At 39.7% G+C, this 27548-nt stretch overlaps 2 protein-coding genes across 3 annotated transcripts in view; one reads left to right on the forward strand and one right to left on the reverse strand.

Annotated features, from left to right (window-relative positions):
- LOC308687382 (uncharacterized protein) overlaps window positions 1-27548 on the reverse strand; it is a 439906-nt gene that overhangs the window by 203563 nt on the left and 208795 nt on the right. The gene's annotated exons all lie outside the window — the stretch shown is intronic.
- Window positions 445-27471, forward strand: cers3a (ceramide synthase 3a). Of its 2 annotated transcripts, none has more exons than XM_081355592.1 (11): window positions 445-670; window positions 5858-6030; window positions 8401-8518; window positions 9191-9309; window positions 12922-12979; window positions 15810-15860; window positions 16401-16493; window positions 16797-16925; window positions 17374-17480; window positions 17606-17759; window positions 27209-27471. In XM_081355592.1, the coding sequence occupies exons 1-11, from the start codon at window positions 581-583 to the stop codon at window positions 27338-27340; spliced, it is 1224 nt and encodes a 407-aa protein (XP_081211718.1). In that variant the 5' UTR covers window positions 445-580; the 3' UTR covers window positions 27341-27471. The 2 variants fall into 2 exon arrangements, with proteins under 2 accessions (XP_081211718.1, XP_081211719.1); XM_081355593.1 differs by lacking the exon at window positions 445-670 and adding an exon at window positions 3552-3672.

Here is a 27548-nt window from a genome sequence, read left to right on the forward strand (position 1 = left end):
TATTATTAAGACACTAATATAGTAATTGTTCTTGGTGTGAATGGACCTTTACAGCTTTAATAGAATAAAGCTTTATAAAAGTTCTAAAAAATATTTAAAAAGGTTTTATTTATTCATCTATGTATTTATTAAAGAATAAGAAACACTGGCTATTATACATATATATAAAACATGCCTTAATTTACCATAATTATATATATATAATATATAATTATATATATTATTATATTATATATATAATATATATATATATATATATATATATGTGTGTGTGTGTGTGTGTGTGTGTGTGTGTGTGTGTGTGTGTGTGTTTTTATTTATTTTTTATTAACAAATACATTTTTTATTTTTTTTTTTCACAGTTTGAGTTCCTCAGACTCGGGGGTTTGCGTCTGGGGCTGTAACCCTCACTGCCATTTCATACTTCTTCTCCGCTCCCTCTCCTTTGACCACACCGTGCTACTTGACTTCCTCATCTCTTCGGAAACATGTTTCTTGGAATACTGCGTCCACTACCTGAAGCTTCTCCGTGAGGACTGGACAGGCTTGTGTAGGTCTTGTCGTCATATTGAAGATTGTGATGGGAGGCTTGGTGCCACTAGAAGAGGAACTGATCCTTCTGTTCAAGCTCCTTCTGCTAATTCAGAGACGATGTATGTTGTTCAAGCAGGTAATAAAGTCTCAGTTCCACGACTGGTTGATTATGGGAGCTCAGACGAATCCGATGAGGCAGAAGAGCATGTTTCTGGGAATACTGATGTAGATTCTGGTAGGACAGATACTGGAGCATCTTTTTGCCCATCTGAAATGGCGCTAGAACAAGTTCAGACTGAATATGCATCCGAATCTCTGTTAGATAAAGTGTTTGTGTGTCTTATGGACTTGAGGACCACCGTATCCAGACTACATAACAGGGGTCTCTTTCCCTACAACCCTACCTCACTTCTAAAACTGTTAAACAGTGTAGAACCCCAGAGAAAAAGGATTAGTTAGTTAGCGTTGACTTAAAGCTAACTAACAGTTATAGATTATGACTGATCAAGAATGTCGATCTGTTCAATTACTGCAGTGAATAAACAATACATTGCTGAACCAAAAGATTATTTTTGCATCAAAACTAATAAGATATAGAGGGACTAAATTAAATAAATATATAATGAACTTATTAAATACGAGATGGAATGTTGCAATAAATAAAAATACAATGAAATGTAAGAAGGCGTGAAATACACTGAACAAAATTAAGGCAAAAAATTAATAAAATATAATTATAATTATTTATTTATTGTGGCCAGCCTAAGGCACACCTGTGCAATAATCATGCTGTCTAATCAGCATCTTGATATGCCACACCTGTGAGGTGGATGGATTATATCAGCAAAGGAGAAGTGCTCACTAACACAGATTTAAACAGATTTGTGAACAATATTTGAGAGAGATGGGCCTTTTGTGTACATAGAAAAAGTCTTAGATCTTTGAGTTCAGCTCATGAAAAATGGGGGCAAAAACTAAAGTGTTGCGTTTATAATTTTGTTCAGTGTATATTCATCAGGTAACACTTTTCAATATGGTTCCAGTTGTTAACATTAGTTAACATGAAGTAACAATGAAAAATACTTCTAAGGCATTTATCAATCTTAGTTAATGTTAATTTAAACATTTACTAATACATTATTAAATAAATAATATATATCTGTTATATTATGTGTAATATTATTTAGCCGAGCTGAGCTAACGCAAACTAATTTTTATTAAATAATAATCTTATTTAGTTGTGCTTACATTTCATTCTACTTATATTATTTCACGTAAAATGAAAAAGGACATGGAATGCCATGTGAAATATCATTTAAAATGAAAAAAACTTGCAAGGCATATTAAACCATTTTATTTTATATTTATTTGTTTAATTTAGTCTGCTAAATCCCTCCATAATAAGTTTCCTAACAAAAGCACATTTTCTAAGAGTCCATCCTATGATATTCTGGAATGGCTCCAGTCCCCTCATTCAGCATTTGTGTTTGTCTATTTTTTTCACTCAAAAGGTATAAACTCTGTGATTACTATGTATGTAAACCGTATTAACAGCAGGTTTATTCCACCAAATGGGATTGTGGGATTAGGCCCAACACCATTATTTAGCATTTAAATTACATCACCAATCCAGCTAATGAGAGCAACAAAATTTCCATCATTTTATATGCAAATATCCAGAATCAACATCCGGCAACAGCTTTTCAGAGGGAAAGGCACCACTACTGTAGATCAAACAGCTGTTGCTCACAGTAATGTCATAATTAGGCTTGTTAGATGATTAGACTTTCCTCCACTTGAATGTTACTAGCGAACATTAATTAATTAAATTATTTAAGGTTCCCAGAGGATAAAACCTTCAGCTTCGGTCTAGCTCCTCAATATAAACAAACCTGATTTAAATTGAGCTATTGACATGAATGATTCCTCAAATAATGCCTGGCTAAATATATTTAGAACACACATAAATACATGGTTTCCACAAAAATATGATGCAGCACAACTGTTTTCAACCTTCATAATATTAAGAAATGTTTCTTGAAATTAGCATATTAGAATGATTGAAAGATCATGTGACACTGAAGACTGGAATAATGATGCTGAAAATTCAGCTTTGCATCACAGGAATAAAATACATTTGACAATATATTCAAATAGAAAACAATTAAATTGCAATAATATTTCACAATATTACTGTATTTACTTTAATCTAATAAATGCAGCCTTGTTGAGTAAAAAAAGACTTCCTTCAAAAACAACTTACTGACCCCAAAAGAAAGGCAGGAAAAATACTAAATATAAATAATATAGTGCTACAAAAACAAATGATCATAGATTAAAAAGGGGAAAAGATTACATATGGGTTCACTTGCAGTGCGAATAAATACGATTTATGTCAACCACAATATATGGATTTAGTTTCACCAATTTAGGAGACATTTAAGAAGCAGAATTTAATTGTTTCTATTCTGTTTAGTCATGTTAATAAGTATGATAGGATCTATGCATTTTCAGGACGCCTTTATTTACCACTTGATGTCCAATGTAAAGTTTATGTCCTGAAGTAAAACTATTGTCCATTTCTATATAGCTGTAGGTGTCTCCTGAATTCCAGGTACCTAATGGGTGCAAGTACAGGCAGCGTGTTTTTGCTCGAAACACACCCCATAGAACTCATTGACATTGAGTCATTGACTGTTTGTCTGTCTGCCCTTTAGTCGTATCTGGCTTTTCACACACTATCTCGCCCTCACCTTGCTGCTCTATCAGTTGCACTATGCAAATAAGGTGAGTCCTTAGGGTGCAGTTTTTATGTGTGTGTGTGTGTGTGTGTGTGTGTGTGTGTGTGTGTGTGTGTGTGTGTGTGTGTGTGTGTGTGTGCTTGAGTGAACCCACCGAATGCCTGTTAATCTACAGTAGGTGAGGAGGTAAGTAGGGAGGGGAGGAAGCAAGTCAATTGCTACTAAGGTAGGGTGTGACCGCAAAGTAATTCAGACAAAGAACATTCCCGTGGGTCTCGCGAGCAGCGGTGCTGTCATGTTACTCACTTTCCCACAGTCATCAGTGGAACGTAGAGCGAGCGGCGTGAGATCAGACGTTTACCTGAACGCTGCACTGAACCGCTAACAGGAAGCAGAGGTAAGTGTTTGCTTTTTCTTGACCTTTGAAAAACTTTTTGATCTTGAGTTTTAAACAAGAAGAATGTTGAAAATAAGAGGACTTTTATGGAAGATGTTTGGAAAGTGTCTCCAATTAAGTAGAGCTTGTGGAAACCTGCTTGTTCAACAGCTTTTTGGGTTTTAAGACAATGGAAAATCATGTTAAACCCAGGTTTTTCTGTTGTTGTTTTGTTGTATTTGTTGAAATGTGTTTTACAATTGAAAATTTCTGCATTATAAGCTGGGTTGTACTGTAATGCTAAAGTTTGAAATGTGCTTAAGTTTGTATGTGCTTAAGTTAATCAGTTCTTGAATTTGAACTATTCAGTTCATCTATCCTAGTTTCTTGTTATCAGAAATGGTTAACAAAGAAGATAGTGGCTTTGCGATAGTGTAGATAATTTTTAGAGTTGTGTGTGGCAGTATTGGGGTTTGAAGGGAAGGTGATAATAATGCTGTGTGATCTGTACATGAGGTGGCAGCTTTGTTTACTCAGCGTCTTGTTCAAACAAACTCTGAGCTCTTTGTTATGTTCAGTTGACTGACATGGTGTTCTGGTCATTCTCTTTGGTCATAGTACAGTCATGGAGATAGACTGCCATTGTGTGCTGTTAATATTGCCTGATCAAAGTCAAAATGTTAACCATATATTATGGTTAAAGGAATGAGCAGATACATTAAAAGATCCTCACCAGACTCCAAAGGTCAGCCATTAGTTATTAGTTAGCTATTAGTTGAATAGTTTGGGTTGGTAAGATTTTTTTTTATGTTTTTGAAATATTATGATCACCAAGGCTGCATTTATTTAATAAAAAAATACAGTGAAAACAATAATGTTGTGAAATATTATTGCAATTTCAAATAACCTTTTTCTGTTGTAATGCATTTAAAAATGTAATTGATTTCTGTGATCAAAGCAGAATTTTCAGCATCATTACTCCAGTCTTCAGTGTCACATGATCCTTCAGAAATCATTCTAATGTGCTGATTTGCTGCTCAAGAAACATTTATTATTATTTTTATCATCATCAATGTTGAAAAAAGTTGTGCTGCTTCATATTTTTGTGGAAACAGTTACACCCCTCCCCCCAATTGATTCTTTGAATGTATTTGTTATATCACAACTAATAATTAGACTGTATTAGCTTGGGTGTGAGTTGCCGTTACACATGATGTAATTCACTAAATAGATTTGAACTTTAAATCCGCATAATAACATGTTGGTTCACACCAGCCCTACTTGTATTGCCCGTTCAGGTGCATGGCGTCTCAGGTGTGTGTTGGTACATAAGCATGCGGTTTTGCCTCGGGTTAGCATCGGCCCTATACTGTTTTCAGTAGCAGCAGAGCTGTTTTACTGTCAACAAATTGGACATCCTAATGGACACCCCCCCCCCCCATGGTTTTAAGTCAGTTATTAAAATGCCTAAGACCTTTGCACAGTACTAATATATATATATATATATATATATATATATATATATATATATATATATATATATATATATATATATATATATATATATATATGTATATGTATGTATATGTATGTGTGTGTATGTATGTGTGTGTGTGTGTATGTGTGATTTTTTTTTTTTTTTTTTTTTTTTTACACAGCTGAATGAATAAGCCTGCTGGATAAGCCTGATTTCATCACAACTACTTATGTGTCTATACATGCTAAATCTAGTATGTCCTTAATCAAAATTTGAACCTCCAAAATCTCCTATTTCATTTCCCAAATCTTCTCTCATCTCTCTTTAGAATATAATAGAAAATAACTTTTTTTTTGTAAGGTTCTACAATCATATATTTATGAGTGTACCATATACTTTTATGCTGTATGGATGGATGGATGTATGCTACTATTAAATGTATTAAATTATGTACTGATGTAGGTATCATATCAATAATAATAATAAAAATAAAAATAAACAGGATAGAACATTATGAAACTTCTCTTCTTTAGAATAATGTGTGCACTGATGCTTCATGAACCTTAAGTCCAGGATGGAATATGTATTAAGAGTGTAAATGGTGTCAATTTTGTTTCTTTCTCCTTGAATGAATTCAGTATTCAGAGTGTTGGCTGAAAACACTTATTTTTGTAAAATGTGATGCGTGCAGTCTTGTCTAACTGTGCTTGTTATCTGCTGTGTTGACAGATCGTGGTCATGATTGGTGAGTGGTTGTGGTGGGACCGGTTGTGGCTGCCGGGGAACCTCACGTGGGCCGATCTCAAAGATGAGGAAGGGCTCGTCTATGCCAAACTTTCCCACCTCTACGTCATTGTGCCGTATGCTTTAGTCTTCCTGCTAGTCAGATACTTGTTTGAAAGGTGAGTTGGTTGTGGAATTTCTGTGATTATGTTGCAGGAAGTTAAAATATGCTCGATCACTCAGGGTATATATTTCAACGGCCAGCGTGAGAATTTGTAAATGATCCATTTTGAAAACCATCCAATATACCAGCCTGACCAGACTGGTAGATGAGAAAACTAGCCTGGTTTAAGCATTTTTACATGTGTTTTTTTGTCTTTTTTTTTTTTTTTTGAAGGCTGTTTTAGGTCTTTTTCATTGTTTAATACTTAGTTCAGATTTAGTGGTAACTGTTTACAACTCTATGGGTGCGTCTTAATCAGCTCCTTAGTTTAGTAATCAGGTCACTGATCCGGAAGTCGGCCATTTTAAGGCCTGAAATGCAGAATCCTTTTAGTGCACTGAAACGTTCGTTCCCTAAAAAGTCCCACAATCCACTGTGAAAACCAGGAAGCATCGATGCTCACTTTGTTTCCTTACCTTGAAATCAAAGCGCAAAAAAATAAATCAAGTGGGCCAACTCAATACACATAATGTAACACAAAAAACATTATCTACATTTGTTTTACTGTCAGTGTTGATCAGTTTAATGTGTGCATGCTGAATAAAAGTATTAATTTCTTTTACAAAAATCTTACTGCCCCACATTTTTGAATAGTATTGTATTTGTATACTATCTTTATCATCAAACATTTTAAATGCCATATCTCTGCCTGGTTGCATAAACTGCTTAGACTAGAACTACAAGTTAGTCATGTAATTTCTTTTCTTTAACATTGGTTATAACATTTTTATTTTTACAGTCACATAAAAAAACTAGACTGGCCCAATTTGAATCCTAAAAGTAAAACTACCCCTTAACAAACTGCTAGATGGTCAGACTAGCTCTTAAGACACACAGTCTTAACATAGAGGCCAAGTTTATGAAACTGGCCACCGTTGTCTGATCTGATCTAAAATATTTGTGCCAATAATGCTAATTAATTTCAGTTTCTTACAAAAAATGATTTGGGTTGAGGTGGCAATAAAATCACATCACGCCACAATAAAGTCCTTGTATAACCTGCTTGATATGTTTCGCCCACACTTTCGAGGCACCTTTGTTAGGCTGTCAATCAATGTTATTAACCTTGTAAATATGCAAAAAATAATGTTAACCCAGGATTTACAGTACAGTTTAAAATAAATTGTTAAATGATACATTTGTTGTAACAGACATGATCATGTTAGAAAACATTTAAAGCTTAAAAGCTAATTTTAAAGTAAAGCTACCCTTTTGAAGTATAGCTGCACTATAAGCTAAGCTGCTGACAAAAAATAACCAACTGTATTGACGTGTGTTTGTGACCATAAGAAATTAGGGTTTTGGCTTAATAAACTAAATACAAGATACAGGGTGCATCTCAATCAGCTCACTAGCTACCCTCCCGGTGACAACGCCACTACTGGTATTTATGATTTACAGCAGCACAGATATCTTTCTGACATTCATTTGTTTGTTATTTAAAAGTATATGATGATAAATACTTTGATTGTTACATATCGCTGCAACATTTCATCCGTACATTTATTTTAAAAGTTTTAGCTAAATTAGGTAAATTACCTGTTTAGCAATGCATGTTTATGGCAAAATGTAATTAATGTTTTTTGTACAAAAAAAAAAAAAACCCATGTGATTTTGTTTCACGCTTCAGATTTTCCAGTAAGGATACAGCGAGCATCGATGCTTGCAGGTTTTCACGGTGCATTGTGGGACTTTTTAGTGAGCAAACGCTTCAGTGCTCTGAAAGGATTCTGCGATTGAGACCGGCCTTAAAATGTCAGACTAAACTAAAACTAAACTATACTAAACTACTAAACTAAGGAGCTGATTGAGATGCACCCACAGAATTACCTACACTAAATCTGAACTAAATATTTAACAAAATATTAAACTATGAAAAAGACAGCTATGCAGCCTTCTAAAAAAAAAAACCCCAAAAAAACCATGCACAACAAAAATGCTTAAACCGGCCTAATTTTCTCATCTTCCAGTCTGGTCAAGCTGGTATTGGATGGTTTCAGAGTGATTTAGCCACTTTTCAACTGGTCAGGCTTTGAGATCAGCATAACCTAGCTTGATCTTTTTGTCAGGGTAGAGTTTCGTTGTGCTGCACCTGCACTGCTAGTCTGCAAATAAAAAGTATTTTTTTTTACTAGAAAGGCTACACTATTTTGAAACCAGCTTAACTATCAGTTTGCGTTGATTCCTTAAGTTTTGAATATGATTCAAATGAAAGATGTAAAAAAAAAAAGCATGTGTGATTATTCATGTTTGGAAGATAATGCCAACATACTGTATACATAATAAAAAATGTCAATGGTTTAATTCTACTAATGTGTCTGTTTAGGTTAATAGCGACACCGTTTGCAGCTTTGCTTGGCGTTTCAGAGAAGACCGGATACAAAGTGGAGCACAATGCTGTTCTTGAACATTATTTCAATACAAAGTCAAAAAACCCAGGACAGGTAACGTCTTCTCCTCTCACGTAACAACATATCATTCTGAACTTCAGATCCTCATCAGATTTAAAGTGGCTTGTGGCTTGATCACGGGGGAGCATCACTGTTTAAGACATCATTTAAGGCAAGATTCTCTAAAGCTTTTTTGGAAACTTGAATTGAACTCAGTTCCATCCAGATCATGTGATTTATATTTAGGTTTTATTTAGTTTTCCATTTTTTTTATTTTATTTTTACCCCATACCTATACAAATTAAATTTTACTGTATTTAAGATTTAGATTTAATTGTTTTATTATTTAAAAAATCTGATTTATAAATCAAAAATGAATTAGATTAAACACTCAACCCAGACCAAGTACTTGAGGTTCGTCATCTAATGAAGCAGTTTTGGCTCCTTCAGAAATTGATGCAATGCCTTCATGTAATAGTCTGACTGGATGTGTTTGATAAGAATATATTTTTTAATATATTTTTTTATTTCTTTAAATGTTTATGTAATTATACGCCGTTAAAATGTATTATTTTTCAAGTGTTTATGTAAATCTGGCAAAACTGAGGAGTTTTTTTGTAGCCATAATTATTACACCACTTTTCATAATCAAAATTGCACTTTTCTGCAGGAGATGGTTGCAGTATTTCATGACTTGTAACACTGATCTCTTCCATCTTTTATCAGGCAGATATAGATGGTCTGTGTAAAAAATGCAGCTGGTCAAGTAGACAAGTGGAGCGCTGGTTCAGGAGGAGACGAAACCAGGACCGTCCTAGTGTTCTGAAAAAATTCAGAGAGGCCAGGTATGAAATACACATAAACTCATTTGAGTTACCACATAGCTGTCTGGAATACTTGACATATTTTTACTCAATTTCTATCTGACAAAATATTTTAGACATTAAAATGTCCATGGTTTTTGAATTAATTGAGTTTTTCAGATATAGAAACATTTTCAAAATTAGGCTTCATAAAGAATGAAGGAACCCTGGTTCTTCAAAAGGGAACAAACAGTTGTTGAGAGGGTGAATTAAAATAAGAAATAGATGCACAAATGACGTAAACACAGGAAGTAGGATTCAAAAATAAAATTATTTTATTTGATATATAATTTTCTTGTATATCATTTTATTTATAATTTATTTTCATCAAGAAATCACCAAAAACTCATCTAAGTCACAATAATCCAAATAGATAATTGCAAAATTAATTTATTTTAAAAATTATTTGCTAAATTTATTTTAATTACACTTTACAATGTCTCATTTGTTAGCTTTAGTTAAAATTATATATGCATTTAATCATTTAGCATTTTTTTTGTAAATGCATAAAAAATAAATAGACATACAGAATAGAATAGTAAGTGTTAGTATTAAAGGATTAGTTCACCTCAAAATGAAAATTTCCTGATAATTTACTCACCCCAATGCCGTCCAAGATGTTCATGTCTTTCTTTCTTCAGTGGAAAAGAAATTAAGTTTTTTGAGGAAAACATTTCAGGATTTTTCTCCACACAATGGACTTCAACGGTAACCAAATTGTTGAAGTCCAAATCAGTGCAGTTTCAAAGAGCTCTGCACGATCCCAGCTGAGGAATATGGTCTTATCTAGCGAAACGATCGGTCATTTTCTAAAAAAAATCATCTTGTACCATCTCTGAGATGCGCCACATATTACCGGCCCGAGGCATAAGCAAACTAAGCGCTGCTTGGGGCCCCGTTGCCACCAGGGGGCCCCCAAGCGATTATTATTATTATTTTTTTTTTTACATATTAATTAAATTAAACAAGTGACATAAATGAATGAATGGATTAATAATTCAAGACATGAAAATTCTGATTTCATGATCAATATACCTGCCTACAACTGCTGCGGTGTCTGCCAGTGTTTGAGTGATGCGCATAACCTCGCGTGCATAGACAATTCGTGCGCAAAGTCACGGTAATGTTAAGCCATGTCGCAAAAATTTGATTTGATCAATGATTTATCCTTTAAATCGAATGATATTCAGAACAGAACAAGAATAAAAAAAATAACTAAAAACAAGCCAAAACGAAATAATTTAAAGCGAAAGTGAAAGCGGCGTTGGGCTCACGTATCTCTCTCATTAGAATCAAAATGTTTTAACATTCGCGATGGATTTGGATGGTAAACTATTCTTTATTATAGGCTTCTTTGTACTTCACCCACGTTCCAATATCGAGGGGAAAAAAATCATTCTCTTCACATGCGCAAAAATGTGCTTGAAATCCAATATTAAGGGGAAAAAATCATTCTCTTCACATGCGCAAAAATGTGCTTGGAAACATCACAGTGGAGCGGTGCTTAGGCTACGCAGCGCTGAATACGAATTGTAGGCTTATTTAAACAGAGCAGTGCAATTTGTTAGGTTGACTATTTTATTACTATATTTTATTACGGCTATAACGAACAGGCTGCGATGTCAAGATTGCAATGCTTGAATATGTTGTGTGTGTGTGTGTGTGTGTGTGTGTGTGTGTGTGTGTGTGTGAGGCGCGGGCGCGATCGAACAGTGGAAACATAAAAACATACTCCGTCATGTTCATACAAGACATCATTCAAACTGCAAAGTGTTGCAAAACGTTGGAGGATATTTTTCAAATAAGTTTTTTTTAATATGTTTTGTGACAATTTGTTTTCAGAAGTTTCAAAGAGTTAGTAAAAGAGTAAAGAAAAAGTTAAAACATTTTTAAGTATCTATTTTTATTAAGTATTTATTTTGTATTAATACATAACCTCATTGTATTAATTTATAATGTAACATTATAGAGTGACATTGTGTCAATAATCGTCAAGCACAGGTGACTCCGCGTGGTGGGAGGGGGCCCCCAAACCAAATTCTGCTTAGGGCCCCCAAAAGGCTCGGGCCGGCACTGGTAATACGTAAGATGTCGGATGATTTTGAAATTGGAGGAGAAAATGAGATGGAATTTTTTGAACAGGAGTACACAGACAAATAACTTACATGACGTGACGCGTGACCTTTCCAACGTGATTACGTAATACCTGGCGCGTCGCAGACCAGCACAAGACGAACAGTTGTTTTTAAAAATTATATAATTATTATTATTTTTTTTAGAAAATGACCGATCGTTTCGCTAGATAAGACCATATTCCTCAGCTGGGATCGTGCAGAGCTCTTTGAAACTGCATTGATTTGGACTTCAACAATTTGGTTACCGTTGAAGTCCATTGTGTGGAGAAAAATCCTGAAATGTTTTCCTCAAAAAACTTAATTTCTTTTCCACTGAAGAAAGAAAGACATGAACATCGTGGATGGCATTGGGGTGAGTAAAAAGATGCACCTTTAGCTGTTTTATATACTTTTACAACATGTATTAACCTTTGTTAATGTTAGTCAGAATTTTTTAACAAATACCCTTTTGACCTTAAAACGTAGTATTAAATGTTAAGATTAACAATAGGATTAATAAATGCTATAGAAGTATTGTTAATCCTTAAACAAGGCATGTTTATAAAAGCTACTTAATGTCTTAATTTAACTAAGGCCTAATCCTGGCTTAATGTAAACCCTGTCTGTAAAACCAGGCCATAGGTAACTAATGTTAACAAATGAAACCTTAGGCCGTGTGTCCACCAAAGAGTTATTAGCCAGCTGAAAACGCTAGGCGCTCTGCTAAAAACGCTCAGCTGTGGGCGCTTGAGAGCGTTTTGGCAGCGCAGCGTTTTTTCAGTTGAGACGGTTGGGACAGAGACACTTTGCTTGTTATGATACGGAATATCCGCGAAAGTCTTACTAGTATCTCATTTCACACATATTTTGTTTCTGTGTTGATTCTATATTAAAATGTCAATACAATGTAATGTATTTTATCTGGCTCTTGATTTTGTTCCGTTATTATGCTTGTTGTTGTCATCTGTTGACGTTGTACAAGCTGAATCATGTGGCGGACGCGGTTGGTCGGTGTGGTATTAGTCCCGCCCCTCCTCCACTGTGATTGGACGGTTGGGTAAAAAGTGACAGTGATGAGCGCTGCGTTTTACCAAAAGTTGAACATTCTTCAACTCTCGGCGACCAGTAAAAAACGCAGAACGCTCAGCGCTTCAGCGTGAAAAAGACGCTCAGCGCCTCGTTACGCTCTTGGCGTTTTAAAAACGCGGCGCTCCCATTGAAAGCAATTGAAAAAACACGCCAGCCGCGAGTAAAAACGCTTTGGTGGACACACGGCCTTATTCTTACCTATTAAACACTGTTCCATATGTAATGCCCACAAAGCACTGCAGTGGTCATTGAGTCTAAGGCCCAAAACCCAAGTGGTTGCTGACTTGTTGCTGTGTGCTTCCACTGCCAGGTTATTGTTGATTGTGTGGTTTTGATCTGAATGTAATCCCTGATCTCATGAGTGTTCCTCTCTGTTGGGTTGTCTCTATAGTTGGCGATTGGTGTTTTATCTGGGGGCGTTCATTGGTGGAATCATAGCCCTGTATGATGTAAGTTTATCCTTTTCTTATGCTTTTCCTTTAAAATTGCATACCTGAAGTAAGAAATCTGTGAAAATTGTTCCTGTTTTCCTGTACTGATGATTGGCATGATTAGGACCATTGAACCTGTTCTGTGATCAGCTCTATGATGCGCTCAGGGGTTTAGAGATCTAATGTGTGTTAAAGGGATAGTTTGCCCAAAAATGATATTTAATCCATGATTTACTCACCCTCAAGCCGTTCGAGATGTATATGTCAATCTTTTTTCATTCAGACGAACACATTTTCAGTTATTTTAGAAAATGTCTTAGATCTTTCAGTGGTTATAATGTGAAGCAATGGGGTCCACCTCCTTCAAGTCCCAAAATGTGCATGCATCCTTCACAAAAGTAATCCATCCGGCTCCAGGGGGATAAACGAAGGCGTTCTGAGGGTAATCCGTGCGGTTTTGTCGTAAAAATATACATATTTAAAACTTTATAAACGAAACTGGCTTCCGGTAGCGGTCGACGCACGTTCACGGAGATGGATGCTAGAGTAGGAACGTAGATTGACCGGTAAATCGAGAGCTTCGCCTTGCGGCTCAGCTCCTTCTTCACCACGACAGACCGGTACAGCGACCGTATTACTGCAGAAGCTGCACCGATCCATCTGTCAATCTCCTGCTCCATCCTTCCCTTACTCGTGAACAAGACCCCAAGATACTTGAACTCCTCCACTTGAGGCAGGAACTCTCCACCAACCTGAAGTGGGCAAGCCACCCTTTTCCGACTGAGGACCATGGCCTCGGATTTGGAGGTGCTGATTCTCATCCCGGCCGCTTCACACTCGGCTGCAAATCGTACCAGAACTTTGTTTTGGTAAGCCTTTCTCTGCAAGCATGTCAAAAAATAAGCCGATCAGATTTCGCTCCCCTTCTGACGTAGGAAGGGGATCTTATTATAATATTCCCGCCACTTAATCTGCACGTTTCCACCCACTGCGACGACCATTTGTTTTTTGCAAGCGACAACAGTGTAACCAGTTCTAACACAATGGCAAATGGCGAAATTTCGAGCTAAGCATGCAAAACTGTTCTGTCGATGGCTCCACAGACAAGCACAGAACACTATTTGGAGTCCCAGCCTCAGATGAGACGAGATTAGTGGATATATCATAATATGTCACCTTAAGGGAATGAGGATAAGGATTTAAAAAAAAAAATATATTTTTTTATTCACTTTCTACCTGACAAATTATTTTAGAGCTGGGCAAAACTAGAAAACTCAACTGTATATTCATTATAAAAATGCTCATGGCTTCCTCACGTTTCCTCACAGTTGTTGAGACGGCAATTAAAAAAAAAGAAATATCTTGATTTATTAATTAGCTCATTTTAAAGTTAATCTTATTGAACTATAATCTCATTTTAAATCATTTTAAGTCATCTTAGCCCCCTGGTTGAAAGCCACTGCATTATCGGATTTCCGAAAGTGATTGCGTTTGGAACAGTTTTTGAGTTGGGATTGTGCCTATAATGCAGGGGTGGGCAAACTACGGCCCGCGGGCCACATGCGGCCCGTTAGGCTGTTTAATCCGGCCCGCCGAGTATTTAAAAAAATTGTCTTAAGATCGCATTAATTTTGCCTTTTTTCTTGCAATACTTTGCCTTATATATATATATACACTATGGAAACCAAACAGACAGCGACTTAAGCGCATAGACTTGTTGCACGTTTTGGAAACTCAATGGGAAAAAAAATGTTTGGTAACCGCGTACACACCTTAGTTTTTCCTTTGATTTGTCTGCTATTTAGTTTCTTTGCTCCTCTGGATTTGTGGATGTATCCTGCCCGATTCCGTTTACCGACCTTTATCGTCCGGCTTTTGACTACGCTCCCCTGTCTGCCATGTAGCCTACAGAACCCGTTTTTTTTTTTTCATTAAATGTTCTGATCTCCCTTTGCCTTTTATATTTTATTTTATTATTCTTAAAATAAATTTGTATATTTGTTTATTTCCACAAATGTATGACTTTTGGAAGTGCAAATTGCCATTCAGTTTTAATAAAGTTGAATTAACGTAACCTGTAATTTTTACTCTTCTAAGTGTACACTTGCAGATGTTTTGTTTCTAATTTACTGTTAGGCCATTAAATAATAATAAGGATAAACAATATTTAAAAAGTATAGGCTATAATTATCTAACATCTTTAAAAATTAACATCAAAACATAACATGCTAAATGGGGGATATCTAGCATAAAAAAATTTATTGTCTGAATGTCGTCTCTCAGTTGTTGAATTTCGCACAGACATTGCCACAACGTTGTCTGTTTGCTCAGCCCGATCTTATGATAGTGCGAATACCACGAATTGTATTTGTAGTGCATAATATGTTTTCGCGTGCATATGATATGCACTTTATGGCGTGTAATAGGCACGCACTCCACACCCCTAATCCTAACCAAGGGGTTTACAGTATGCACGCAAAAAAAAAAAAAAAAAAAAAAAAAAAACCTTTTTGCCGTATAAATGGCACGAGAAATAAAATTTGTGGTATAGATACGCACTTTCATGAGATCGTGCTTCATAATCTGCTACTGGGCCGGCCCTCTGTCAAATTTTTAAAACCCAGTGTGGCCCTTGAGCCAAAAAGTTTGCCCACCCCTGCTATAATGCCTTAAAACGCTGTTTTAGAACACAGTCACATTGCAGCTCTAGAAACAGTCATTAATAAATGGATAAAATTTTTCACGTCAGAAAGTAAAGTTTTGAGTTTAAAGTTTGTTTAGAGGCTAAAATGGCCATTTTGTCATTTTATTAATTCAGTATTTTTATTGATTCTTCTATTTCTCACAGAAACCCTGGTTTTATAATTTGCGGGAGGTATGGAATGGTTATCCCAAACAGGTATGTTCCAGACTTCAGATCTTTAATTTGCTTGTATTTGCTCCAAGGAATATTTTATTGTTCATATTACTGTACTAATAAGAGCAGACGAGATTTTGCTCACTTTTGCTCACTTTGACCCGGCCCCGATAAAGTGTTCAGTTCATGCAATGCTCAAATTTGGCTAATAAAAAAGGCAGATAATAATGCTCACGCTAGTTCCAAATCAAACATGGCCATATTTAGAAGAAAGATGTTTTTTTTGTTGGCCCAGCTGAAGTTTTTTGGAACCGTTCACTTGTTATCGGCGTTCCAGGTTGTAATCAAAAGAACAGTGATGTCATCCAGATTGGCACTCAAAACATTGAGTTTCCTAGAATAATCGCTCAAAAAAGGTGCCCTCTTCAAAGCACAATGAATGAATTACATAAAATTCACATTGAATTATATCTCTGATCAATCAAAAGAGTCTTTTACATTTTCCGTCGTAAATGTAACAGTGGGTTATACCTTGTTATTGTGCATTTCTCTGAGAGCTTATTGTTGTTTTCGCTTTTACAGTCCATGCTGGAGTCACAGTATTGGTATTATATTGTGGAGATGAGCTTCTATTTGTCGCTAGTGCTCAGAATAACATTCGATGTCAAACGAAAGGTCAGTATCATGTGGTCTTATTCTGCATAATTATACCCTTACATTTTAACTACTTGAAATCTTTCAAATTAAACTTTAAACTATGTGTTGTCTGAGCCTAACCATTTATCATATGACCTGGAATAAACATCTGATCTGAAAGATACACCATAAAAGCTACTGTAATCTATTATTTAAAGCTAGATTGATTTGTTGTTGTTTTTATTTCAGATACAGATCTCATCTAACAGTACATCTACTTTTTTCACTGTCTCAGAGAATTACTGTGAACACTTTTTTTGTAAATGTATATCTATATTTTAGGACTTTAAAGAACAGATCATCCATCATTGGGCCACACTGACACTCTTGGCTTTCTCCTGGTGTGGAAACTACATCCGGGTCGGGACCCTGGTCATGCTCATTCACGATTCTTCAGACATTCTTTTGGAGGTTAATATGACCAATCTTATTTTATTTGATTACTTTTTTTTTACCACTTTACCTTTTTATTAGTGTTTTACCTTTAGAATGGGGTCTTTAAGAATGTTTATAAATGTCAGTATTAAAAGTCGCCATGAAATGGAAGAGTTACGATAGTCTTTTCTTCTCTGTGACGTACATCTGAATGAGACAGCTTCTGGAACATGAAAAAAATGTGTTTTTGTCCATGGGGAATTGATTGGATAGTTGTGGTTTGCTATTGGTTGATCTCCTGTGAGTGACAGGTTGTCCCACCCTCACACCAGTAAACGCATCATCAGAGAAGAGAAGAGATGTCGCTGCAAGAGGGAGGGGAAGTTATTTTGATTAAAGATCAGGAGGGCACATGAAAAAAAAAAAAAAAAAAAGATGTGCATGGATAAATCTTTTTTTGTGTGTGTGTGTTATTTCTCTGCAGTCTGCTAAGATCTTTAACTATGCCAAATGGGAAAAAACGTGCAACAGCATCTTTGTGGTATTTGCTGCTATCTTCATAGTCACGCGACTCATTATCTTTCCATTTTGGTGAGAATTTTGTGTGTGACTATTTACATCTTTAAGTTCTCATAAAGAATCTCAGTTGTAGTTTACATAACATATATTACGAAAAGTTGTAAAAATCTCTGTTGTCTTGTGTATTTTTATACCAGGATCATTCACTGCACATGGGTTTACCCGCCTGACTATTACCCACCATTCTTTGGATACTACTTTTTTAACTTCATGCTTGTCGTCCTGTTGATGCTCCACATATTCTGGGCATATCTGATTCTATGTATGGTGAAGATGTTCCTTTTCGGAAGTGTAAGTTGATCTACATTTACATTTTGGAAGGTTTTATTTGTTTAAATTCACGCTCATGTAATTCACGCTCATGTAATATAGATTTGTTCCATTTCTCACATCATTCATATTAAAGTATACTTGGTAAGTATACTTATGCAATATTTGGTAATTCATTTTGGCTAGACATATTTAGAGATTTCTCACTGTACATTTGTAAACCCTGGTTCTCTTACGAGAGTTCTCTCGTACTGCGTTTTATCAAAACGCTACGGGAAAAGTCTCTTTTCACGAAACACTGAAGCAAAAAATTATCCTTTAATTTTCATATATGTAAAACGCGTTGCGGCAGCAGCAGTCAGCTATGGCGAGACGGCTTGCTCGCTCATTGGCTGCTCTGCGGCAACTGCTTAAGCCTATCGAGCGAGGCCTGAGATGACGTCAGGCCAATGAGGGCGCTTCGCGCCCTCCTCGCCACTTCCCGCCGAAACGGGCGTGGCTTACCTCTATAAAAGGAGCTCGAGAAGGCTGATTCACTTGATTTTAATCTCTTCAGCGAAGCGCACGCATCGCTGGATCACGGAAGCAAGCGTCGTTCGAAGCAAGCACTTCAGCGGGACGAGCCCTCGAAGCCGCTGGCCAACGCCGCCTTCTACAGCCGTACCTGCTGCGCTTTCCGACGCCTATATCCTTTATTGCTATATTGCTCTGTTTTCTGTGTGTGTGTGTGTTCGCTGCAACACTCACCCCTAAAAGAGCTGCGTCTTTTTCAAGACGCCTTCTCATGCAGCGCTCGCGCTCGCTCCGAGCCAATTGCCTACGGTGACTCTGAGGACTCGCCAGGCGTCCTTTCCGAGGCTGCCCTTCCTGGAAGCGGACGGCGGGATTAGTTTTTCTTTACGTTACAAGAAAAGCTACCCTGCCTCTGCACGCGTCATTCACCGGCGAAGGAGAAAAGAGTGTTCTTAGTCCCACCGTTGGTCGGTCTGACCTCTTTTCTCTCACATTTCTCAGTTCCCTGTTCGGCGACTGGAAATATTATTGCAGCAAGTGAGTCTGTTACACGCTTGCCTGCCAGCAAACGCCGAAGAATACATGTTGACGCCGCTTTCGAAGCCTGTATCCCCCTGTGGCTCAGTGGTGGAATTATAGGTTCTCCTCGCGGGAGACCGGGGTTCGGATCCCGGTCTGGCGGCATATATATTTATGCCGCCAATGCTTTGCTCTGTAAGTCCCCTGAAGGCGACTGCAGAGATGCATTTTGCAGCCAGCGAGCGCGTAGTACCCGCTTGCCTGCAACCGAACACCGTTTCTACGGTTCCCGCGCGTCACTGGCGAAAGAGAATGGAGTGTTTTCAGCCCCGCTGAATCTGGGCGATTTCCACTCTTCTCACATTCTGGCATTTTGCAGGCGTTCTGAAAATGCAAATCACTCTGTCTGTTCCCCGAGAGGCAACTGCAGACGTGTTTTTTGCTGCCTACGAGCACGTGGTACAGGCCTGCAAGCAAACGCCAGTGTGGATAATACTCGCGCTGACTTTGTCTATGTATCTTCACTGTGGTCCAGTGGTAGATTCTTAGACTTGCGCGCGGCCGATCGGAGGTTCGAACCCCAGGCTGGCCGGCAGAAAATATTTATGCCGCCGAATGCAAATCACTCTGTTTGTTCCCCGAGAGGCAACTGCAGACGTGTTTTTTGCTGGCCACGAGCACGTGGTATATATGCCTGCAAGCAAACGCCAGTGTGGATAATACTCGCGCTGACTTTGTCTATGTATCTTCACTGTGGTCCAGTGGTAGATTCTTAGACTTGCGCGCGGGGGATCGGAGGTTCGAATCCCAGGCCGGCCGGCAGAAAATATTTATGCCGCCGAATGCAAATCACTCTGTTTGTTCCCCGAGAGGCAACTGCAGACGTGCTTTTGCTGCCCACGAGCACGGCCGATGATGCTATATGTGTAGAGAAGATGCCCACTGCTAGTGCCCATCCCTACACACTAGCACAGCCCTTCACACAGGGCCCGCGCTCATATATTCGACTCGGGTCGATCACGCACGCAACATAGTGCCCACTGCCTAGTGCCCACAAACACTATGTTCTGCATGCCTTGTGGTTTCTGTAAAGACGAAACCTGTGTGCATTCACTCTGCTCAGACAGACAGTGCACTCATTGCAGTAACTGTGCCCGCTCTCCCGCGCCCACACTTACTCACGGTACTTCTGGTGTCCCGGCCACGGCCGATGGTGCTATAAATGTAGTGTCGATGCCCACTTCTCAGTGCCCATCCCTACACACAAGCACAGCCCTGCACTTAGGGCTCGCGCAAATAAAATCGACTCAGGTCGATTGCGCTCCCCACATAGTAAAAGTGCCCACTACTCAGTGCCCACGAACACTATGTCTATCAGATCACAGGCTCTCTGTAAAAACGAGACCTGTGAGCGCGCGCGCTGCTTACACAAGCAGCGCGCCCCAAGCAGTAAATGTGCCCGCTCACAGCCCACATCTACTCGCACACATGAGTCCCATGGGACTCGCGCAGCCCCCCCTCACTCAGCCAAACACTGTTGTAAGGTCAAGGGCGAGCGCTCCGCCCGCTGTATTAAGCGCGCCCCCCGCCTCAAATGCCGCAGGCATAACGCCTATGTTTGTGAGCCCCATAGCACCTCTGTCGCACGGCGAACAGAGCGCGCTCTGTATCCGGCCCTTAGCCAACCATGCAGATGCATGGGCAGCGCTTCCAGGGGTTTCGGACTGGGTCTTAGGCATTATAAAGAGAGGCTTCTCGCTACAGTTTTGTCGACGCCCTCCGCGCTTCACAGCGCACGTCGAAACTTCGGTTCCGCTGAATGTAGCACACCTACTTCGCGCCGAAATATCAAAACTGATAAGCAAAGGGGCGATAGCTTGTTCCCCGAGTTCAAAGCGAACAGGGGATATACAGCAGATACTTTCTAGTCCCCAAAAAGGACGGCGGTATCAGACCCATTCTGGATCTCAGACGACTGAACAGAGTATTAGTGAAACGCCGTTTCAAAATGCTCGCAACCAGCAAAATTCTCGCGCATGTTCGCCGAGAAGACTGGTTCATGTCGATAGATCTGAAGGACGCGTATTTTCAAATACAGATAGCGTCACATCACAGGCGATTCTTGAGATTCGCCTTCGAGGGTCAGACATACCAGTATACAGTCCTGCCTTTCGGCTTGTCCCTGGCACCTCGTACATTTACGAAATGCATGGACGCAGCGCTCGCTCCTCTCAGACTCAGAGGCATGCGAGTGCTGAACTATTTGGACGACTGGTTGATCCTAGCCCAATCACGATCTCAGCTCATAGAGCACAGAGCCATTTTACTCGATCACCTCGAGAATCTTGGTATCACGGTCATTTGGGCGAAGAGTTCACTGAACCCCAGCCAAACGATTCCGTTTCTGGGTATAGTTCTGGACTCACAGTCTATGACAGCGCGGCTGTCACCACAGCGCGTGCTGAACATTCAGCGCGCGGCGATGTCTTTCCGCCGCGGCGCTTTCACCCCGCTCAGAAAATTTCAAAGGATGCTGGGTCTCATGGCCTCAGCATCGTCAATTCTCCGGCTGGGCTTGCTCCGCATGCGCCCGCTGCAGTTCTGGTTGAAAGCGCGGGTTCCGCGCAGAGCGTGGGTGTCCGGTCATTTACGCCTCAAGGTCGATCAGGACTGTGTCACAGCCCTGGTGCCTTGGATGGCGAACGACTGGTACCAATCAGGTGTAAGCCTGGGGACTTCCTCGAGGGTGAGGATGGTGTCTACGGACGCATCCACCTCGGGATGGGGAGCGCTGCTCGAGGGCAGACCGTCCTTCGGCCTATGGTCGGAACGGGAAAAGCTCCAACACATAAACTGCCTAGAAATGCTGGCAGTGCACAACGCGCTGACGCGTTTTTGTCCCCACATCAAGGACCAACACGTCATAGTCCGTTCGGACAACATGGCAGTGGTGTCCTACATAAATCGCCAGGGCGGTCTGAATTCCATACCCCTGTACAGGCTGGCGAAACGCCTCCTGCTATGGGCTCAGCACAACCTGCGCTCGCTGAGAGCAGTACATGTGCCCGGGCTGCTGAATGTGGGCCCGGACAGACTGTCCAGGAGCAACGTTCCTACGGGCGAATGGTCTCTACACCCACAAACAGTCCGGCTGTTGTGGGAGAGATTCGGCAAAGCGGAGGTGGACCTATTCGCGTCCCGCGAAAACGCTCACTGCCCCGCATTCTTTTCAAAGACTGACAGCGCGCTGTCCCAAAAGTGGCCGCGCTGCCTGCTATACGCTTTTCCCCCCATCTTCCTCCTGCCTCAGGTGTTGGAACGGGTCAGGAAAACGAAATGCCCAGTGCTGCTTGTAGCACCGTTCTGGAAGAACCAGGCATGGTTCCCAGTTCTGATGCAGTTAGCAGACATCGCTCCATGGCCAGTGCCGTTGAGGAGAGATCTCCTCTCGCAGGCCAGGGGCTTGATCTGGCACCCACACCTGGAACTATGGTCCCTTCATGTGTGGGCGCTCAACGGATACCCGTTGGTCTCGCAGAGGGAGTCATGAATACCATCACGGAGGCTAGAGCGCCGTCGACCAGGCGACTCTATGCTTCAAAGTGGTCGGTTTTCTCCGGCTGGTGTACAGCTCGGAGCCTTTCACCCCTCGAATGTGAGGTAACGGAGGTTCTCTCCTTCCTACAAGAGCTGTTGGATAAGGGCAGATCCCCTTCCACGCTCAAAGTGTATGTGGCGGCTATTTCAGCGTTCTCCGGTTCAACGCTGGGTCAGTCACTGGGAAGGAATGATTTAGTCATCCGCTTCCTCAGGGGAGCTAGGAGACTGAATCCACCCAGACCTCCTTCAGTCCCTATGTGGGACCTTTCTACGGTCCTGGCGGCCATGAAAGGTGCCCCTTTCGAGCCTATCCAGTCTATTAGCCTCAAACATTTGTCTTTCAAAACAGTGTTTTTGATGGCTCTCGCTTCAGTGAAGCGCATAGGCGATCCGCACGCGCTCTCTGTGAGCCCGGCGTGCTTGGAGTTTGGTCCTAATGACTCTAAAGTCATACTCAAACCTAAGCACGGCTATGTGCCGAAAGCCCTCAACACGCCTTTTCGGGCTCAGGTTATTTCCCTGGCTGCCCTGCCGGCATCGAGTGAGGAAGGGGACTCGAGTTTTCTTTGCCCTGTTAGGGTTTTAAGAGCTTATATGTCCCGCTCTGCTGTCTTCAGACAGACAGAGCAGCTCTTTGTCTCGTTCAGTGGACGTTCCAAAGGAATGGCTGTTTCGAAACAAAGTCTATCCAGATGGATAGTTGACGCCATAGCGCTGGCTTATACTGCCAAGGGCATTCCATGCCCGTAGGGAGTTAGAGCGCACTCTACGAGAAGCGTTGCTTCTTCGTGGGCTTGGTCCAGCGGGATTTCCCTACAGGATATATGTACGGCGGCAGGCTGGGCCTCTCCGTCTACATTTATCAGGTTTTATAACCTAGAGGTTCCCGCCTTACAGGCTAAGCTTTTGTCGGTGTAATCTGTTCAGCCGTCTAGTCAGACCACTGAAACCCATGCGCAATGCGCTACCGACTATCTTGGGCAGAACTGTGTAAGACCCACATTTCCCACATTAGTTCAGGTTCCCTACCCTGTCTATGTGATGTTATACTTGCGTCTGTGGACATGTCTATTCTACGACGCTACAGTATAGGGAATTAAGGCTCCCACCCTTATTCCCTGACTCTGTGTGAGTCAATCTGGTGATTATGCACTGTGTGCCTGAAATAGCTTCCGGTGATCAGTGTTTTTATCCCAGCACGCACGGCGTTTTGCAAGGGGTTCCCGTAGCGTTTTGATAAAACGCAGTACGAGAGAACTCTCGTAAGAGAACGTACTCGGTTACTAACGTAACCTCAGTTCTCTCTAGAAGAGGGAACGAGTACTGCGTTCTCTGCCGTGCGTACGGTTCACTCTGGTTCGCTTCGGCGATCAAAATCAAGTGAATCAGCCTTCTCGAGCTCCTTTTATAGAGGTAAGCCACGCCCGTTTCGGCGGGAAGTGGCGAGGAGGGCGCGAAGCGCCCTCATTGGCCTGACGTCATCTCAGGCCTCGCTCGATAGGCTTAAGCAGTTGCCGCAGAGCAGCCAATGAGCGAGCAAGCCGTCTCGCCATAGCTGACTGCTGCTGCCGCAACGCGTTTTACATATATGAAAATTAAAGGATAATTTTTTGCTTCAGTGTTTCGTGAAAAGAGACTTTTCCCGTAGCGTTTTGATAAAACGCAGTACTCGTTCCCTCTTCTAGAGAGAACTGAGGTTACGTTAGTAACCGAGTACGTTTTACAGGGATCCAAATAACATTAATAACATTGATTTGACAAATAAGCTACTGTATGTGATTTGTGTTTATATTTGCTTGTGCATCTATAAATGTTGTGACATGAATCTGTCTTGGGTCTTCTGAAACATGGCACAAATACAAGGACAGAAAAGTGAAATGCTGATGAACTCACTGTATGCATCACTTTTCAACATGTTTAATACAAAACAACATGTGAAAGTTTCTCTGATTGTACAAAGCACATGAATATTTATTGAGGCAGATTATGATAATTGTCTGTTGCTAAACAACTCGCCGTAACATTTTGGCACTGCAGTTTTTGCAGATCTTTATAACCCAGGGTTAAAAGCATCACTAACCCCTTTCAAAATTACGAGTGAGAAATGTTGCTTTACCCTGGGTTAAATAGACATTAACCTGGGGTTAAGTGTTGCGTGAAAAGCCCTGAATACATTATAAAACCATTTATAAAATGGTTCCAGGCGCAGCCGATCTGAATGACTCAAAAACAGTAGTAAAACAAGTAATGAGGTGCATCTATGCAGCCCGTAGGCCATGTGTCACTAACAAAAACCATTAACACTCTTACCTCACCACCCTCGGCTAGTTGTCAATCATCTCAACTGACAGAACTGAGACTTTATGACTTTTAACAAGTCATAAAACTGGCATATATGCAGTCAGAAATTTCTGGATGTTCTGACCTGCATGTGGACGGACTGTTTTATTTTATCAGTTCCTGACTAAAGCTGTTTTGAAGAAAAGTTATCTGTTGTCTTGTGAGCTGGTACAGTTTCAGCTATGACACGGGTTTCATTTATTGTCCAACTTAAATGTCCTATTGTGATTATTATTGCATAATTTCTGGATTTACTGGTCTAGTTACAATCCCATAATGCTGGTTATACCAGTGTTGGTTGGTACAGCCCAGGAACACAATTGTACTTATGCTGCGTTTAATCGTTTAAAGTGCTGGGTGAGCGCCAATAGAGCTTAGCACTGCCGTTAGATATTGTCTCCAGTTTGTCAGTTTGGTAATCTATGAGAGTGACAACTCCAATTCACACCTGAAAAATCTGTGATATTAAATCCATGTAGCGTATATTATACATGCTAGTATTCCTATTGTGAAATATAACAAACACTGTGATAGTGTTATACTTTACAACAGATGAGTTTTTAGTCTCAATTCCATCTCAGAGGAAGACATTTCTGCATTTTGTTGTAATGGCATGTCATCCTTTCTTGCATGTGCAGTGCTCCCTATTGGATCCTGTAGGAAACACTGCCTTAATTAGTGTGAAGCAATGGCCTATGCATTTATTGGCAGTTACAGGCAAAGTCATTCTGCATGAATTATACTCCAAACACAAATGATGACACGAGCTTGTAACGGTGACTGAGTTATCCAGGTCTGCGCCGATTTTCTGTTATTTCCCATTACACTCGCTTTCTGATTAAAATAAGCCCTGCCAGCCTGTGTTTAGTGCTCCATTGTTTTCACTCCAGCTCAGTCTATTGAAAAAGGTGAGTCATAATTTGAGAGTGATTGCACTGGCAGCGTACATGATCTCTCGCAAATGCAGAGCGGATGAGGGATGCCAGATTCAATCGCTTCTCTGCTCTGTGTACCTGCAGCCTGTTGCTCGAAGGGACCTACTGTAATTATTCGTGATTTAGTGCACATCAGACTGTTCGGATTCATTTACTATGGATGATGGATTGTGTACTTGCTCGTCTGGTTTCTACAAATAGCTAGTTAGGTTAATGTTTCAAGACCGGCTGTATTTTCAGATTTCAGATGTTGTGGTTTTCATTTTGGTGTACAGGAAGTTCAAAGATCAGCTTGCTTATTGTTTGATTTTCAAATATTTTCTTAGCTAAGGATCAATAAACTTATGCAACAGTCCTTGCACTGGCTTCTAGTCAGGTTCCACGTTGATTTTGAAATCCTTATGCTCACATATGTGACCCTGGATCACAAAACCAGTCACAAGTCGCACGGGTATATTTGTGGCAATAGCCAACAATACATTGTTTGGGTCAAAGTTATGGATTTTCCTTTTCTGCCAAAAATCATTAGTATATTAAGTAAAGATCATGTTCCATGAAGATATTTTGTACATTTTCTACCGTAAATATATAAAACATTTATTTTTGTGAGTGAATGCAGCACAATCACAAACATATATGGACAACTTTAAAGGCGATTTTCTCAATATTTTCGAATTTATTGCACCCTCAGATTCCAGATTTTCAAATAGTTGTATGTCGGCCAAATATTATCCTATCCTAACAAACCATACACCAATGGAAAGCTTATTTATTCAGATGATGTATACATCTCAATTTAAAAAAATTGACCCATGTGACTGGTTTTGTGGTCCAGGGTCCCATATAAGGCACTGCATGTTCTGGCCCCTCAGTAACTGTCTGCGCTTTTAACTTTAAATATTTATTAGCATCATTTGCGCTCCTCTCAAGCTGTTCCACAGACACTTTTGTGATCTGTAGGGGACAGGGCTTTATCTTGCTATACTCCTAGACTCTGGAACGCACTCCTTTCTCATATTAGAGATTTTTAAATCTAACCTAAAAACAATTTTTTTTAGTACGTTTTGTATTTCTATCTGTGTTTAATTTTTTTTCCCTTATATTTTTTATTTAAAGTGCCTTGAGAAGCTGCTTTAAAAGTGCTATATAAAATAAAGTGTATTATTATTATTATAAAACATACTTTTGGTTATTGATTTCAACCTGTAAATGTAAGTATTAAACAGTAAGGCTCCATTCATGGTTAACTACATTAAATAACATGAACTAACCATGGAAAAATACTTCTAAGGCATTCATCAATCTCTGTTAATTGTAACATTTATTAATACATTATTAAATCAAAAGTTGTATCTGTTAGTGTTACTTAGTGTTAGTGTTGTGGCATGTAGATACTACTCAGACCACATGGCAACACCCTGGCAACCATCCACAACACCCTAGGATAGTTTTGCATGGGTAAACACCACTCAAATTTTCTTTCTCAAATTCGTTTTAGAAATAAGTTTTAGATGTTGTTCGCTATAAATTATTATTATTTAAAATGTTTCCTTTTTTTGATAGTTAACCAAAGATGAGAGAAGTGACAACGAAGAAGACGAGGAAGAGGACGGGGAAACCATTGTGACCGAGGACAATGACGGACATGTGAAAGTGACCAATGGCTGTGGAGGAGGCGGGGCTAATCATCACTGACACATCTTTCCTTAAACTGTGAATGACTTTGAATTGGTCTCAGTCAGGGATGTGAGGAGCCAAAAACATAATTTGGATTTATTTCCACACATAATATGCCAGAGACCTGTCAAAACAAATTGCATCTTTTAATAACACTGAAAACCTTTTTTTTCTCCACTCGGCTTCACTGGAGGCGAGGCGCTGTGTGTCTTGGCTGCTTTAAACC

The sequence above is a fragment of the Scardinius erythrophthalmus genome (genome assembly GCF_964197995.2).
Source record: "Scardinius erythrophthalmus genome assembly, chromosome: 2".
In the NCBI taxonomy this organism is placed as follows: Eukaryota; Metazoa; Chordata; class Actinopteri; order Cypriniformes; family Leuciscidae; genus Scardinius; species Scardinius erythrophthalmus.